This window comes from Silurus meridionalis, chromosome 1, assembly GCF_014805685.1.
Source record: "Silurus meridionalis isolate SWU-2019-XX chromosome 1, ASM1480568v1, whole genome shotgun sequence".
Classification (NCBI taxonomy): domain Eukaryota; kingdom Metazoa; phylum Chordata; class Actinopteri; order Siluriformes; family Siluridae; genus Silurus; species Silurus meridionalis.
In genome coordinates, this window is record NC_060884.1 from 25,276,147 (window position 1) to 25,294,233 (window position 18,087).

The 18,087-nt window shown below is 37.4% G+C and overlaps 3 protein-coding genes across 5 annotated transcripts; 1 reads left to right on the forward strand and 2 right to left on the reverse strand.

Moving 5' to 3' along the window:
* Positions 1–3,127: 3,127 nt before the first annotated feature.
* On the forward strand, positions 3,128–7,657 carry ttc22 (tetratricopeptide repeat domain 22). The gene is made up of 7 exons (XM_046851749.1): positions 3,128–3,750; positions 3,853–3,908; positions 4,042–4,157; positions 4,505–4,623; positions 5,324–5,485; positions 5,953–6,105; positions 6,971–7,657. Exons 1-7 carry the CDS (start codon positions 3,190–3,192, stop codon positions 7,493–7,495), a joined length of 1,692 nt encoding a protein of 563 aa, XP_046707705.1. The 5' UTR covers positions 3,128–3,189; the 3' UTR covers positions 7,496–7,657.
* A 1,805-nt stretch (positions 7,658–9,462) lies between these two features.
* On the reverse strand, positions 9,463–13,606 carry ttc4 (tetratricopeptide repeat domain 4). Its single transcript, XM_046851790.1, has 10 exons — positions 13,361–13,606; positions 13,073–13,190; positions 12,587–12,748; positions 11,590–11,667; positions 11,299–11,423; positions 11,015–11,101; positions 10,684–10,931; positions 10,121–10,205; positions 9,936–10,018; positions 9,463–9,840 (listed from the first exon to the last, which is right to left on the reverse strand). The coding sequence occupies exons 1-10, from the start codon at positions 13,469–13,471 to the stop codon at positions 9,738–9,740; spliced, it is 1,200 nt and encodes a 399-aa protein (XP_046707746.1). The 5' UTR covers positions 13,472–13,606; the 3' UTR covers positions 9,463–9,737.
* Positions 13,607–14,206: 600 nt separating this feature from the next.
* pars2 (prolyl-tRNA synthetase 2, mitochondrial) lies at positions 14,207–17,965 on the reverse strand. Of its 3 annotated transcripts, none has more exons than XM_046851769.1 (3): positions 17,726–17,965; positions 15,440–16,011; positions 14,207–15,356 (listed from the first exon to the last, which is right to left on the reverse strand). In XM_046851769.1, the coding sequence occupies exons 2-3, from the start codon at positions 15,998–16,000 to the stop codon at positions 14,475–14,477; spliced, it is 1,443 nt and encodes a 480-aa protein (XP_046707725.1). In that variant the 5' UTR covers positions 16,001–16,011; positions 17,726–17,965; the 3' UTR covers positions 14,207–14,474. The 3 variants fall into 3 exon arrangements, with proteins under 3 accessions (XP_046707725.1, XP_046707734.1, XP_046707718.1); XM_046851778.1 differs by having other exon boundaries at positions 15,440–16,008; positions 17,616–17,965; XM_046851762.1 differs by having other exon boundaries at positions 17,616–17,965.
* Positions 17,966–18,087: the final 122 nt, after the last annotated feature.

Genomic DNA, 18,087 nt, shown 5'->3' on the forward strand with positions numbered 1-18,087 from the left:
AGGTTCCTCCATAGTTTGGATGTCTTCAGAATTAATGCACAATGTTTAAAATAAGGAAAATAAAGAAAAACCACTGAAGGAGAAGGTGTGTCCAAACTTTTGACTGGTACTGTATAATAAAATATTAAACATTTATTATAACATAACTAATGCTAGAGAGAAGTGGTAGGAGTGAAATCATTTTCAAATGATTACTGTATCACATTGTAGTTAATTTGCATTAAATATAGGCCTACACTTAACACATAGGACTGAATATTAATGCATTGCCTAGACACTGGGACACTCTAATGTGAGCCCATGCCTCACTGTGAATACTCATTGATCAGGCTGAACATTGGAAGATAACATAATGTATAAACATATGACCAAGAATTTTGGAAAATTGAAGCACAGTATCATTATCTAGGACACTGTGTAGGAATTTTTTTTTTAAGTCATCAATTTATAGGTCAATGTCCGTGAATGCCTTGGCTCATTGCACCAAGTAACAGATAATATTCAACTAGTGCCTGTATTTTGTGTTGATGTTTCTAACTGAGCTGACTGAATGTAGTAAGCAGCAGCTTTGTGCTGCACATTAAGTGGCTAATACATGCATGTGCTTTGTGAACTTAAGGAAATACAGTGAATATCTGCACACACAGTGACCATTTTGCACTACGTCATTGTACATTGCACAAAATACAGTTGTGCAGTATATATCTCTATCTGCAATAATCTTTTTTTTATGTCTTTTTATAATATACAAAACAGCTTAATGGAAAACCGAATGTGGGCAACTACAAATTTAAACTTACAGCCTGGGCATGCAATCTGCTTGTTACAGGGTCCCAGGCTACTAATTCATTTACAGTTGTTATTGTAATATTGAGTTTGTATAATCACCCCTGAACACAGAACATACATTTTTATGAGTCCAACCCTGTTTTGTAATTAGTTTGATTTACCACCAATTGAACCTGCTAAACTAAACATTTTCTCCCAGCTGTTTGAGCACAGATGCCATCAAATTATGCTGGACATTTGCAATTTATAATTTCTATACCTGTTCCTCTGCTAATGTCTGACACATTCAGGTTTAATCCCAGCACAAAAAGTCCTGAATTATTGCAACAGTTTCAAAAAGTATGCTCCAAAATTGATTTCCTTGTTTCTATTTGGTTTTTTTTTCATAGCAGCCTTACCTCTCTTAATAGTCTCATATTTTTTCTACCTCATTTTCACTCCAAGGTCATACTGCTTTCAGTACCTAATGCAATATAGCCTAGTTCCCTAAAGCTAGACACAGCATCCGTCCCTGAAACATCACATGAGAGGTTTGGACTGCTTGATGTGACTGTCACGTAGACTTCAACGAATGCAGGTTGGAGTATATGTAACTAATTTAACATGTATTTAAAAAATTTTTTTTAGAAATTTTTTTTTTTTGTTGTAGAATGAATCTATATATAATTTGTATTATAGAGCTCTTTGTGTTCTTGAGGATTTTTACAAAATATAAAAAGGAATTTTGTGTGTTCATATTTCAGGCAAACAGATTGGTGAATTGCTCCTGAACAATACAGAAGATTCCAAAGACAAAGTCCCAACTGGGACAAAACAGAGAAGCATTAAGTAACAATCTGTTAGTGGACACACGCACACACACACACACACACACACATCTTTTTCTTGAAACTCAATTAGAAAGAGTGTACTGCTTTCAAATGAATGTCTACCTAGGAATTGCTAATAATATGCTCATAATGTCATACTCACTTGATGAATGGGTCTGTCAAATATGTAAATAAATAGAGAAAGCAGACCGAAGAGCCTGCAGAGTAATAGAGTTAAGTTACATAATATCATTAAATGTCTGCAGGTAACACAATGGAAAAGTAATCATAGAGAAAAACAAAACAGCAGGGGAAAAGATAATCTCTCAGTACAGATATTAAAGACTTTTCCTGCTTTAGGAAACAGATAGGATCAGCTCGGATTCAGTTACTCCAACATAAAGACAGAGCTTTATGAGTAGTTCTGGCTGTATTTGCATTGTTGCTGCATTATGAGGCTAACAATTCTTGATTACATTTCCGTGGAACAATATAAACATCATAATTTATCTGGATGAATGCATTTTTTTAAGATGTTTGCTTTCAAACAGGCATGGTTTCAGGGTGCTACTTATTACAATACTAGAGTGACCTCTAGTGGTCAGAGTCTAGAAGATTTATTTTTGGATTGAAATGACTTGGTCATTCAAATATGTCTGACTTTACACTGTATTATATATGGACATGTTGTCTTTTAGGTCATTGATAAAACAATTACACAAAGCACATATTGCGCATCTGCTCTCATTTTGAAAACTGATTTTAATGTTTAGGAAAATTGGAAAACCTGTTTTCACTGGGTTAAGGTGCAATTGTCACTTTTATTTTTTTAAAAGTACAAATAACCAGTATAATATGCATAATACCATTTAGCATAACAAAATAATAGTTTAAACATGACCAGCACAAAAAATCTTCGTAAAACGGTTTCTTCCAAACCAAAAGCCTTGATCTCAGGTCAACCGTCTAATAGGTTAACAAATTATTTAGTCATGCTGTTTACAAAAAGATGGATTATGGACCAAATATGTCTCATTCTGCTGATCACGCATTAGGCAAACCTTTTGCATGTCAACAGCATGCAGTATTTTTCAGGATCATACAAAACCTTGAATATTTGAGTTCTTCACCATGTATTGTAGCATTTTCTGACCTGTATATCTTAATAATTAAAGTGTCTTATGGGTTAAGTTTTTGCTAAAATTGCTTTTTCCATCTACAAAGGTGTTTAATGTGATATGTAAAGACTCAAAAAAATGTTTGGTTTGGAAATGGGATTTCCTTGGGGTTGTTTAGGAACAATACAGAATCGTTTCTGACGAAGCAGGTTTGTCATCAATCACGCATTTCTATTCACACACGTGTCTTAACTCCTCCACTCTAACTCCATGTATTGTACTGTATACTCATGACTGTAGGAAAGCAATACTTAAAGGGAAAAGCACTTGTTAAACCACATTACTCTTCACTCCTCCCCTCCCAGTTGTTGCTTCACTATGGTAAACCTGAATTTCCTGTCCCAGTTACGACATCAGCATTTTAACTGTCTGACATTGTCAGTATTAGTGTGTTTAATAGTGAAGAGACAACCATGGAAGAGACAACAGAGGAGGACTTAGAGTCTCTGATTGAAGGCTTGGACTTTATCCCTGGACATTTTCACCTGCTTCTAAATCTAAACATTGAGCCAAGTGAGCCAAACACACATCGTCTCCGTGACACACAGATGAAGCAGGAGAACCTACGGGCTGAGCTTGAGGCTGAGACAGGTAGATTGCAGTATGCTATACGAAACATGCTTGGAATGCTTGCCTACCATCTTGATGAGTTGGAAGGTGCAGAGGAGGTTTTCCGTGGCATCTGCCAGGAAGATCCAGAAAACCTCAATGCCTGGGCCAACCTAGCTCATGTATATGAGCGACTCGGACGGGATGGCGAGGAGAGTGAGTGTCTAGAACGTGTGAAAGCACTTATGGATCTGGAAAACAACAAGAGCCCAACTGAGAGCAGGCTCAGGGCAGCAAGATGCCTGACAGAGCAGGCTTTCGCCCATCTCCATGATGTAGAGCTAGAGAAAGAGGAAGACCTGCAGGAAAGACTGACCACCGCACTTACCTTATATAACCGGGCTCTTCGTTATGGAGTTGAACTGGTAAGATGTTTGTGTTTTAGAAAAATAATAATTACATATAATATTTATTTATATATAACGTGTACAGCAATTCACACATTAACTATATATTGATTTTTACAGTTACCACAAGAAGAGAAGTGGAGCTGGTATTTCAACATGGCAACAATTCACATAAAGTATGAAATTATACATTTTTATGTATTCTTTTTTTACCTCAAATGTTAAAAATAATGTTTGCTTTGATTATAGACAAGTTAATAAGTTTCCTCAGACAAACACGACATTCCTAATTTTCTTTTGTCATTATAGATTCATTGGTATTGTCAATGATTCAAAGGATTTAGAGAATACCAAGCTTGTACACTTCAGTAAATGTCTGACACTGCTAGCAGAGACTCTAAAATCAGACACGATACACCTCAAAGGTAAACATACATGTATTACTATCATGATCACCAACAATAGCTTTAGCATTTACTTAGGTTGTTTACTTTTGTTTTTTATTTGCCTAGGCTGCAGCTTCTGTATGACTCAATAATATTTTATATATATATATATATATATATATATATATATATATATATATATATATATATATATATACACATACATATATAAAGGCATTTTAAGTGTCAGGGTGAATTATGTTGGAGGTTGACGTGCTCTTATTAAGAGCCTATGTGTTCCAGACCTGCCGATCTACTTTCTAATGACATTATTGCCTCTTCTCCATACCTCATCTAAATGCTGACTCAACTGTCTCTGTTCTTAGCACTTGCCTGGTGTTATATTGGTCTCATGCTTGAGATGAAAGATGAGTTCTCCACTGTCCCAATGTCAATTCATGACTGTGGCCTGTCTGGATCTGAGCCACTGTCATGCTATGGATCGGTACTGTATTTTAATCCAAATGTATCAAAAGCTATGCATTCTATGTACCTCTGTAGATAGTTGTTGATGAGCTGAGTAACAGAATTTAAGCTCACCTCCTGGTATAAGTGATGCATAGATTTTGTCCTAGCTTTAACACATACACAATTTCTTACAATACGACCCACTAGACAGGAAATTGGGCACAGACTTTTATTTCAGCTCCAAAAAAGGACCGCTGTTTTAGCAAATACAAGAAGTGACATTTAAATTTGCTACACTTGTTTTGTATTTTGTCTTTAATTTGCATTAAAGGAATTATTTAGTGTTTCTATTTACATAATCCTAGTTGTACTGTAGAAAAGGTGTGATTAATACTATACTGAAGTACTGTTACTTTAGTGTAGATCTGAGAGTAGTTGTAAATTTGTACAATTTTAAACACACTTAAAAGAATAAGAACATGGGATGAAACAGAGAAATGGCTTTTCAAAATAATAATTTTGCACCCTGGAGCAATACAAATATGCAAATAAAAAGACTATACCAAAAATTTCAGTTACCTCTGTTTCTGAATGTTTTAGAACTGAATGAATATACAGGTATAACTATAAATTCTATAGAAAAGAAAATGCCTGGTATGTTACTTACTTATTTATCAGGAATTCCTAATCCAAATTTATAATATTTAAGAGAATACCTTCTTTGGTTGTGTTTACAGGGAATTAAACTGGCCACAGATGATGCAATCACACTGAATCGGTTAGCCAATGTGTTTTTCCTGTCGGGCAAAAATGAGATGTCGATGGGCATCTGTAACATGGCCCTGAATGTGCTGCCTGATGCAGAGCTAAACTGGAAAGCATATTGCAATCGAGCTAAGGTGTGTATATCTTTCAAATACCACAAAGTATATTGACATACAGTCCCAGGTTTGTTTGTTTTTTCCATGCTACCCTGAAGATATTTGAGATCAAAGTTGCCAAATGTATGCAAGTGGGTCACTAGATTGATTCAGTTATTGCATGTAAAAGATAAAAAGATACGTAACCAAATATTAAGAGTTATTTACTTTGTCTATCTGTTCACAAAACTTCTGCTCACCAAAATATTTGCTGCTTTTTCATTCCAATGCTGAATATAATCCATTATTGTGCAGTTTAGGCATCAAAGAGCTCAAGACCTAAAGTTTATTTTTATATTTATGCAATAAAGAAATAATATTAATAACTCCTTTATTATGAATCAACCCATTGAATATTTATTAAATTTCTTTAAATTCTAAACATTCTGCATGTCTACGTAATCAGTACATATTTAAGTAACAGCTGTTTTCCTTTCCCTCCTCAGCTTAAACTCACAAACTATGTTAGGGTCTTAGACCAGGCCAAGCTGGGACTAAGTGGGATTCCTGATCGTCAGGACCTGAAAGAGGCCCGAGCTGATCTTGAGCGGGTGCTGAGTGTTCGGCAGTGTCTCAGGACCTACTTACAGATGGGACAGGTGAGACAAGATGCCAAACATAGCTGAGAAGTGCTGGCCTACTTAACTGCATTGCTACAGAAATAATACTAGCATGTTAAATTAATTCAAATACCAGTCAACATTCTTTGATTATAGAAGAGTCATGACACATTTTTGCATCATAATTGGGTATCTAGACAAGGAGAAGTTTCCGTTTTAAATCTGGTTCTTGTTAAGGTTTCTTCCTCAAGCCATCTAAAGGAGTTTTTCCTCATCACTGTTGCCTTTGGCTTGTTCTTTAGGTATCTGAATCTAACCCCATATACATATGGATTTTTGTTAAGCTGCTTTGTGATCATGTTTACTGTCACAAGTACTAAATAAATGTGGAATTAAGTCATACATTAAAAGAACAGCTAATAATTTTGTAAAAGTTTAACTAAACTATAAATTGTCACCAGTTTAAGTTAATCTGTAATACTAATGTACATTGTATTTGTAAGTGTATGTTGAATAATTGCATTCCGTCAAAGTACAAAGAGTTTTTATGTCACAGCTGTGACACCCACAAGGTAAAGCTTAGAGGCTGCTTTAAATGCAATATACAGCTAATAAAAATGATGGTGAACGATTGTCTCGTAAATTCTCTTAATTCAATTGTGTGTAATTGAAATAAATAAGCTATTCTGAACCCTGGTAGCACAACATTTGAAACCTATCCATTGAGGTTTACATTATTGAGTCTCTTCTTTCATAGGATTTAAAATCTTTTTTTTGACTAGCTGAATTTTCAGAAATACATTTATTTTGGAAATGATTAAATCTGTTCACATCCAGCTTTATAAATGTGAGTCAAATATATAAAATACTAATTATTTAATCCATCACATCTTTCTTCTGTCAGGTATACTACTACATGGGAGTAGATGCCGTAAAAGAGAGTATAATGGTGGATGAGATGTCAGTGAATCAGGCTTTGGTCAGCCTAGCGCATGCCTTAAAATGCCCACTGGGTTCAACTTTGCCAGAGCTACAGCTTCTGCGTGGGCGCTGTTTGATGCTCAAAGGAGAAGAGGAGAACGCCATTGACTGCTTCAGACAATCACTGGAACTGGAGCGACCTGGAACTAATGAACAGCAGGCGCTGCACTTCCTGCTGGAGGCTCTGTTGACCAGTTTTGCCAAAAGCACTGGGGACATCAGTCATCTTTTAACCCAGCTGGAGGAATGTGTAAAAGAGGCTGAGAAGAGACATGGCACTGAAACAGTCAGAACAGAGCTTAGGTTGTTATGCAGGACGTACACGAATGAAGTGGCAGAGCTTTCAAGGGAACTGGTGAAGAAGGGGAAGTTGGGAATGGTGAGGAGACTGTTGCAGAGCATACAGCCTCATGATAAACCACCTCTGTGCAGATCCCTGTCTGTGTGAAAGGATTACAACGATGACCTGTGATCATTGGGATTGAATTCTCTTTTATGTGAATGCTTTGTAAAGGGGATATTTTAAGACTTATCCAACGGATTCTACTATTGTTTAAAAAAGGACTGAATGTAGCTTTAAATATTGAACATAATAAAAAGGAAAAACACATTCTGATAATACCATTCTGATAATACACTAAATTCTGCATTTGTGGCTGCAACACGTCTCAAAAAAACTTGGTACAAGGCAAAAAAGTCTAAAAAAAAAAATAAGTAAATGTTAACAAAACATTTGCAACTAATTGGGATGATTGAAAACAAGTCAGTAAGATGACTGGGTATAAATATTAGAGAGGCAGTGTTTCTAAGAAGTAAATATGGGCAGAGCTTCACCAACCTGTGAAAGACTGTGTCTACAAATTGTGGAACAATTTCAGAATAATCTTCAACATAAAATTGCAAAACAAAATCATTAAAAGATTTAAAGACTCTCGTTAAATCTCTGTGCACAAGGTACAGAGTCATGATTCTGTAATGAAATCATTGCATGGGTTAATGAACACCTTAAGAAATCATTGACTGTGAACACAGTTTGCCATATCATTCTCAAATACAGGTTAAATCTCTATTATGAAATGAAGAAGGCATGTGTGAACATGATCCAGAAACTCTGCCATGTTCTCTAGGCCAAAGATCATTTAAACTGTTCCGTGGTCAGACTAATAGAAATGTTTTATTATTTTTGGAAACCATGGGCAACACCAGCTCCTTCGAACTAAGAGTAAAGGAACCATCTTGCTTGTATTTAGTGCTCAGTTCAAAAAGCCACATCTCTTTTGGTATTGAAGTGCATTATTGCGAGTGGAATGGGCAGCTTGCACAACATTGGCACATCATGAAGTAAAAATGACAAAAAATGACAACCGAAACTGTTGAGCAGCCATAATCCATAAGCCGTGATCTCCTAAATATTGCAACCATCAAATGCAAAATGACATTTTTTCCCCATTAAATTGGTATATGGATTTATGAGCTTTGCAAATGTGGTTTTATTTACGTTTTTAATAAGTTTTTTGGAATTAGGCTTGAAAAAAAATTGTTTTTATCAAACAACAGAAAGCCACAGAAGGTTCTTCAGTACAGAAGTGTTTCTTATTTGATGGTAACATGACAGGTTGCCTTTTCTCTTATATTAACTAAGTAAAAGAAAAGGAGAGGCTGGTGATGGAATAATTGTTAAAACTTTTGTGATAACAAGAACCTGTCTTGTGTACATTCCTCAACATTACACGTGACAAATTAATAAAAGCATGACATGTCATACATACATGCATGGTATTAATGGCTGATAATTGGTTGTGTGGTAGAAAGACAGAACTTCATTCATGTCGTTTTTCCAATGAGTTACAGGTAAATAATCTTTTAAGACGTGTTTTGATATAGCCAGACAAAAAAATACATAAATAAAAAATAAAAATAATTAAGTTAATCTTATAGCCTAAAGTTGATTATACTCCTATAACAGCATGTTCTCTCTTGTTTAATTCTTCACCAGATAGCAGGCAAAAAAAACTATTTTGAAGGGGAATTTGTAAAGTGAATTGCAGGCTACAACTATACAGCAAAATGTTTCATTATCCTTAATTATGACTCTGAACTTCAAAAACTGTTGCCTGTACATCTACAGGCTCCTAGAAATCTGCGTACCTTCCCTGGAGGCCTTATCTTTGGTCGAACACTGATATTCTGAAATACTTTTTTCAATAAAGAAATACTAAAAATAAATAAATAAATAAATAAATAAATAAAAAAGGCAGCCACTCTCACACTCTATAGCTTATATTAGATATAGTTTGTTTACATGATAGACACATATTTTAGTCTGTTTGAGAAGAAATATTGCTTTCCTGCATTCACAAAATAGAAGCTTTATCAAATTAAGGGTTGATCATAGAATAAATGTACAGCAAAATGTTAATGTGTGTGGAAAAGTGTTTATTTAAATAAACTGTTTCCATTGTGGTAGAATTTATTTTTACTAGGAGGCCACTTTCAGTACATTGGGCTTCATTTAGTCACTGTCCTTTATGAAGTTGTTTTCTTCCTTGTAGGTTTATGTGTAGTTAAATTATAGACATTTTAAGGTCATCTCATGCATTAACAGTCAATTCCCCAGTACATGAAGCAAAACCACAATATAACAAGTGCCTTATCAATGGCCAAAGCACTCAATGTCCTTTAACCATCTTTCATTTCAATCGATGGACCTTCTTTCCTGATAAAAACTGTCTACAGAATGATGACCCTTTTACCAATATGATGAAGCTTGGAGAACCTTCCTTCACAAAGCACCTGAACAAAGCATAAATGAATCCATCAGAATAGCACATGCTAGAATAGGTTAATAATAATATTCAGCTTGACTGAGTTTTAAATCGGAAGATTACCCTGGATGCTTTAGGACATCTAGAAGAGATGTCTCCAGAGTCACTTCATAAAGGTGTCCCTTCTTGTGGTCTTCAAAAAACAGCTATAATAACAATATAAATATAAAAAACAGGACCGTTTTTTTAATTTATGCTACACTAGATTATACATATTGATTTGGGGTGAATTGGAGTCTTTGACTGACCTGAAGATTTTGTGGCTGATATTTTTTGTCCGTGTCCCATGGAGGAAGTTCCTCTCCAAACATAACCGCTATATGATCTATAAAGCTAAAACACAAAAGACACAATATAATACACCAAAAAAATGCAACTATTCACACGCGCACAGCACCGTACAAATACAACATTTCTCTGTGATTTCAAGTTATTAAAGAATTACCTTTATCAATATTTATTTGTTAGATCATATGTATTGTAATAACCCATTTGTCAATAGCCTTAGATTGTCTAGATTGCCCAAGATACACTTTGTGAATGAGCTGTTACTGAAGAACGAGTAATGTATTAGAAGTAATTAATGCAATAACATCACATCAAATGTCACATACATATATATTGCATAGTTTATACAGTACAGTACAATAAATTAATGTTTTGCTAATTCATTGACTGTAATACTAACTGTATATACTGTTCTGACAACAGTTCTGATGATATGCCCAAGCTTTCTTGATTATTATTAATGAGCTATTATCATATTAATGAAGTAATTTAATAGTTCTTCATATAACTGATGAATACAGACCTGGAGTTTTCACAGAAGGCTGAGATAAAGTCAGTCTGTCTGTGCTCAGGGTAAAGGAACAGCACAGGCCAGTGGAGGGTGCCCTGATCATCCAAGTACACCTGTGCTCCTGTGGCTTCTTGTGAGCCTAGTCCATCCAGACTTAACTTTTCCATGGCTGCTGTAGATCCTTTGTCACCATCCTCATGCTCATTTTCAGAATCTCTGTGCCGGGTCGCCTCAGGCTTTAAAAGTTTAATCCCACGCTCCTACTCCAAACATCGTCTCAATCAGTTTCAGACATAGGAAAGTGATTTGCGCTAAATGTACTCGTATAAAAACAAGGCTTTACCTTAATAGCAGCCAGCAGTGCTCCTCTCTGGTTCTGCTGCTTTTTCTCTTTCGTTTTAGCCCTTCTGGCATCTCGTTCTGCTGCCCTCTATAAAACATAAGCAAATATTTTAACAAGAGGACCATAATATGTAAAAGTGTGGTTATTATACTAATATAGATCAGACGATTACTGATTGTGACAAATAGGAATTAAACAAAAACAGAAAAGAAATAGTTTACACAGTCTAATATACAGTGATCATTTTTATTTATTTATTTTAGTCCAGTTTTGGATCTGCCCACCTTCTGTTTGTCTGCAGTGGCTCTGAGTTCCTGCAGTTTCTTATCGGTAGGCTGAACCCTGAGGCCTTCATCACACCACAGCAGTGCATCAGCATAATTATGCAGCTCCATACAGCACTGGGCTCCTATATATGCACACATAATGCTTAGTGATGAGACTATTGTTATTTTATTACCAGTAACTTAAGAAGCAACTGATACTTATTATTATTATAACATTTATTTATTACAAACCTCTAATCATATTTATCGAGCTGTACATTATTGTTACATATCGTTCTTGCTATTTACCTCTGTTGATGGCTTTCAAGTGCCCTGGTTTTAGTTTCCTTGCAGCTGTTGCGTCGTTCAAAGACGATCGCATATTTCCTTTGGAAGGTGAACAAAATTAAAATCCAATTGTGGTATAAATGCATTGCATAAACGAAAGGCTATTCCTGCTGCATACTGAGTAGTAACTCTCTAAACAGCTTTTTTAAATAGCTTTTCCTTTCCGGCTCATTAAAGTGTTTAACTTTGCAATTTAAAAATCAAGGCAGACAAACAAAATCAATATACAGACAAGTGACAAAGATAAATTGATGCTGTAAAGGAATTCATTTGCATTCCCGGGTGGTCTCTGGGGACACATTACTGTAAAACAATTAAAAGTTCAGTTCAATTTAAAGATGAACCACTTCTTTCCTGATATAAGTGGTCCTATTCGGGTTGATCCCACCCCTGTCCACAGAGTGCAAGAACTCATTGAATGGTTTAATGTGGATACAAATGATAATCATATGACCTATTTTACAGTCACCAGATCCTAATTTAATTGAACAAAAAAATTAAACACCGTCCATCACCACAATCAAAACTTCAAATCAAATCAAAAACATTTACGTTTTTTTAGACTGACAGAGCATCGAAAAAACTTGGACTTATGTAAAAGTACACTGAAGTTGTTCTTGTGGACTGTAATGTATCAGTACTTTGTTAAGTCTTCTTATTTAGGTCTTTCCTTTACTCAAACCTGTTCTGTAGCTGATTGGAAGATCGAGGTTGAAGCCCTGGTATTGCCAGACTGCCACTCTTAGGGCCCTTGAGCAAACACCCTAACACTTAGTGCTAAAGGAGTGCTGTATCACGCACCAGCTTTCTAACATCACTGGGATATGTGAAGGATTAATTTCAGTCTGCAGTAATGTACATGTCTAATATAAAGCACCTTTCTTTCTTTTTTCTTTACTCCAGTACCACACATGACAAAGAACACTTTGAGTGTTCACATTAAGTGAAATATCCTTACCTAGATGGAAATGAGCTGCAGCACGATTTGTGTAAAGAATAGCATTTAGGTCTGAGTCAGCAGAGTTTTTTTTCAGGCCAGCTGTGTAGGACACTATAGCTTTCTGATATTTCTTTTCCTTAAAGTACTCGTTGCCTTCATCCTTTAGACTCTTTGCCTGCTCTGTAGGGGATGAAGCAGAGGTAGGATTAGAAAACTGAAGTACTTAACAATGCATTTAAAACATTTCCAACAGCCTGAGGAGCAGTATACAGGTGAGAACCTCCTAAGTAATATTTGCTGTAATACAAGAAGTCCAGGTGTTTATTTGTCACATACATGTGATATTTGGGCAGAGTGACCCAGCAACTCCTACCTGGGGAGAATCAAACCTCAGGATGTATAAACAACAACCTGCACAATGTGTGTTATTCTTAAGTGTAGAAACATGGGAGGGAATTATGGACCAGATCCACCCCTGGTTCTACAATCAGGACTATAGAATACCTTCAGGTGGTCGTTCATCATCATGTATAATGGACTGGAGACAGGCGAGATCAGGGTGTTTAACGGGGTCGATGTCCTCGGGAGCAGACTTCATAAACATTGGCACTTTATCAAACTCCTGGGATGAAACATCACAGGTTTAATCACTGTAAATACAAGCGCTGCTATACTAAATCAGATAATATCTTACAGCTCAATCCGTCATAACACTTATGCAAGAAATTAATATTAATAGCAGACCTATTAGACTCTACCAATCAGAAAAGCAGCAGTTACAGACAAACTTACCTCCTCCCAGTTGCTTTCACTAAACGCATTTTGGTATTTAACCTTCTTGAATTTCTCCATAAACTCGTCCATGCCGTCATCGCTTTCTTCTTCGCGGGCTTGTGAAGCCATTGTTTTTGTCTGCTATAGTATATTTTTTAAAGAAGACCCTTACACCATTACAGATAACAACAGAGGAATCCTGCAACCCCAACCAGTTAGTAAACACATGTGCGTTCCGCTACTTCCGGGAGTTGACGTCACCTCAAACGTCAATTTAAAACGGGGCGCAAGTAAATGTAAAAATCTGAGTGATGTGTGGCGCCACCGTGTGGTCCGGAGTACATTAAAGCTCACTCTGTGGTAGAGTAACTTTTTAATCCACTGAGCCGAACAATACATTTATTTTATAGATAGTACATTTTGTCAAATATTTTGTTCGTGTAATCTTTTTAAAATGTCGAATACTTACAGAGTTATCCTTACTCAATAAAGACTGCCTAGCTAAAATTACAAAAATCAAATACTTACAAGAAACATAAATAGGAATGAAGAGTGTTATATTCTGTGTGAAATAATATTCTGACAGATTCATTGCACAAAACTGCAACCCAGAGAAAAAAACAAAAACATGTTAATGAAAGACAAGACTAATCGTGAAATATTTTCGAATGCATCTTATCTTGTACTTCTTGTAACTATTTGACCTTTGTAATGATTAAACAATTCAGATTAAGTCAAAAACAGATATATGCAAAATGCACATTGCCTGAAGGTGTTCTCTGAGCACCAACTTTGAATATAATGTGGGACAAGGAAAAAAAAGGTTAAATAAAAAAATATAAAACCAAATGCTAGAAGCAGAAGTATAAACAGATCAGTTTTATTAAAAGCAGGCCATTATCAGTGATAGTGGGAAGCACTTCAGTTATACCCGATACATACTGCCATGATATCAATAGCAAAAACCTCTTAATATTAAATTATCCCTCAGGTAACAGATGATGGGGATTTACGCACCCCAAAGTAGTTCAGATATAATGGATCAGAATTTCTCAACTCCAGTCCAGGTGGCCCACTTCCCTGCAGAGCTTGAGATTTTCTTAACACAGCATGGAAAGCATGGAACTGCGTGTTAGATCGTCTCGACTCCAGACAATAATTGCATCAAGGCGTCTTTACTGAGGAACACAGTCTCCCCACTACTCTGACACACCACCTCAAATACAGGCTGCTCATCCATGGCCTTATGCCCAACCACCACCACATAGGGGTAACCCAGCATGTTAGCATCTTTTAGACGCTTGCCAATGGTCAAGTGGGTTCTGTCATCCAATACGACCTCCCCTTTTAGATTTGGTAAACTGTTTCCTAAGCTGTGGGCAAGCTCTTCTGCTAGGTGGATTGCTTCACCAGCTTTGCTGCCCTTTTTAGGGGGCAGAATGCACACTTGATAAGGTGCAAGTAGCCCTGGCCAGCGAATAAACTCCTCAGACGAGAGCACCTCAATGGATGCAGCAAGGATGCGATTAACACCAAGACCGAAACAGCCCATCTCTGTCACTGAAGGCTTGTTCTGAGCATTAACAAATGTTGCATTAAACACTTTGGAGTATTTTGTTCCAAGATAAAAGGTATGTCCCAGTTCAATGCCTTTGGACTCAGTGAGATGAGTTGTCTGGCACTGAGGACAGTCAGTTTGGCCTGGTTCTAATGTTTCAACATTAGCAGAAAAGCCACAATTCCCACACATAAGCAGATGATCTTCTCCTATATCAGCTGGCAGATGAAACTCATGTGAGAGCGTCCCCCCGATATTGCCAGTGGCAGCCTGCACCTGGACCCACCGCAACCCGAGCCGGTTAAACAGACGAGAGTAGGCATGGCACACGGAGTGGTAGGTGTGGAGGGCAGCTTCCTCGCTGATATCAAATGAGTACATGTCTTTCATGTAGAACTCTCGGCCTCGGAGCAATCCAAACTTCGGCTTCTGCTCATCACGAAATTTGCGCGTAACCTGCAAAAATCAAAACTATATATAAAGACTATAAGGTACACCATAAAGGAGTTAACAAAGAAACTCCAATCTGTAACCCATACCTGGTAAAGCAGCAGTGGCAGCTGCCTATAAGACAACGTGCTCTGAGATGCCAGCAGATCTGTGACTGCCTCCTCATGTGTTGGGCCGAGACAGTATTCGGCGTTGTGTCGATCCCGCAGCCTGAACATCTCCTTTCCCATGAGCTCCCAGCGCCCACTCTGCTTCCAAAGCTCCGCTCCACACAGAGTCGGCATGTCGACTTTCTGCCCACCAATAGCCTGCATTTCCTCATCAATCAGCCTCACCAGCTTCTCCATGGAGCGCAGGGCAGCAGGAAGGTAGTAGAAGCAGCCTGGATTAGAGCTGTGAATGAGACCTGCTTGCAGCATCAACCTCTGGCTGCGGCAGGTCATGTCCCCCATATCCTGTCCTTCACGGAGATTTGAAGGTTGAAAAAGCCGTGATACCAGAGGTGTCATAGGAACTGGTTTGGAGGAAAAACTGGTTGAGCACTGTGAAGCTTGTGGATGATAGTGATGACTCCTTCTGCATGCTTTGCTCAGTAATCTGGGCAGCAGTGCACATGATTTGTGGCGACAAAGGAGCATCAGGGACTCCATTGTAGAGGCTTCTGTTTTTAGAAGAGAAAGCAGATCAGATCATTTTAAGAGCTATTGGCTTTTAATTATTTGCATCTGACATTCACGTGTAAATTTATGTTAAATGTGACTTAATCCCTGAATAAGTCACTTTTCTGAATTTCTCCTCTCTACATAAGCAATGTCTTTCTCATCTGTCGGTTGAACTTGTGCAATCAATTACAGAAATCATACTTCTAATGGAAAAACAACTGAACTGAAGATACTCCAAGAGAGCAATGAGTGATGTCAGATAATGAACAAAAACAAAACAAAACAAAACAGTCAATTTCAATTATCATTTATTTCTGGTCAATCAAAAAATAAATAAATACAATATTTATAATAATTTAAATTTTTTAACAAAGGGCAGTTTATATCTATCTATCTATCTATCTATCTATCTATCTATCTATCTATCTATCTATCTATCTATTCTGATTCTGATCAGATTCTGCTTTATGTATAATTGACTTTTCTGCATTAAAACAGTTGCTGTTTTAATACAGCTGTTAAACACTGTCCTGTGAGTATCCCATGACTCTTATTGACAAGATGCACACACACAACTTCCCTTCGACACACTGCACTGTTTGCCTTTACACTTCTACTCCTGTCATACTGATATGATTTCTAATCCCTCTAATCCCTCTTTAACACAGGGTCTGACTCCGTGGCGCTCAGGGTTTCTTCCTGATGTCGTCTCAAAATGTCTTCCTATGCCACTGTATACACTGGATTTGATTCTTCTTCTTCTTCTTCTTTCGGCTTCTCCCATTAGGGGTTGCCACAGCGGATCATCTGTCTCCATACCACCCTGTCCTCTACATCTGCCTTTTTCACACCAACTACCTGCATGTCTTCCCTCACCACATCCATAAACCTCCTCCTTGGCCTTCCTCTTTTCCTCCTTCCTGGTGGCTCCATCCTCAGCATTCTCCTACTGATGTACCCCATGTCCCTCCTCTGAACATGTCCAAACCATCTCAATCTCGCCTCTCTCACCTTGTCTCCAAAACGTCCTACATGGGCTGTCCCTTTAATAAACTCATTTCTAATCCTGCCCATCTTCATCACTCCCAACGAAAACCTCAACATCTTCAGCTCTGCTACCTCCTGCTCCACCTCCTGTCTTTTACTCAATGCCACTGTCTCTAATCCATACAACATCGTAGATCTCACCACAGTCCAATACACTTTCCCTTTCACTCTCACAGATACTCTTCTATCACAAATAACTGCTATCACTCTTCTCCACCCACTCCACCCTGCCTGCACTCTTCTCTTCACTTCTCTAACACACTCTCCATTACTTTGCACTGTTGACCCCAGGTACCTGAACTCCTCCACCTTCTCCACCTCTTCTCCCTGCAACATACTCTGGATTTGATCATTAGGGACCAAAACCAGCATGAGTATTTCTATGAAGTTGCACTGTGATACTGTTTATATTATACAGTCCCAGGCCAGTAAACAAGCAGGCAGTTATTAATGACAGTGACATGCCCTATACACTACACAGCTGAAAGCCTGATACTAACCACTCCGAAAATTATTTTAACTAACACTGATAAAACACTACAGTAAAATAACTTACCGTGTATAATAACAACAATAATAATAAAACAGTTTTAGGTCCTAATTATATGCACCGTATTAAATAATTGTCCTTCATGATCAGTAAAATATGCACAGATCTGAACTGACCCCAAAAACATGACAGTATGAACGGCACGAGCCAAAGTCAGGCTGTAATCCAAATCTCTCACTGTTGCCTTCACAAGTGCACTACATAGGGTATGAACGGGAAGCTTTTACACCCTATGTAGTGCCTTTGTGTCTGATAGACGGCTGTTTTATACGCGAAACAAGCTCTTCTTCTTCTTCTTCTTCTTCTTCTTCTTCTTCTTCTTCTTCTTCTTCTTCTTCTTCTTCTTCTTCTTCTCCTTCTTCTTCTTCTTCATTGGCGCAATATGGTGTTCGATATAACTGCTGCCATCTGGCGGATACGTGGCGGAACTGACGTATGTTATGAGGCGGAGTCTGTTGCCGTGGTTACGGAAAACAAG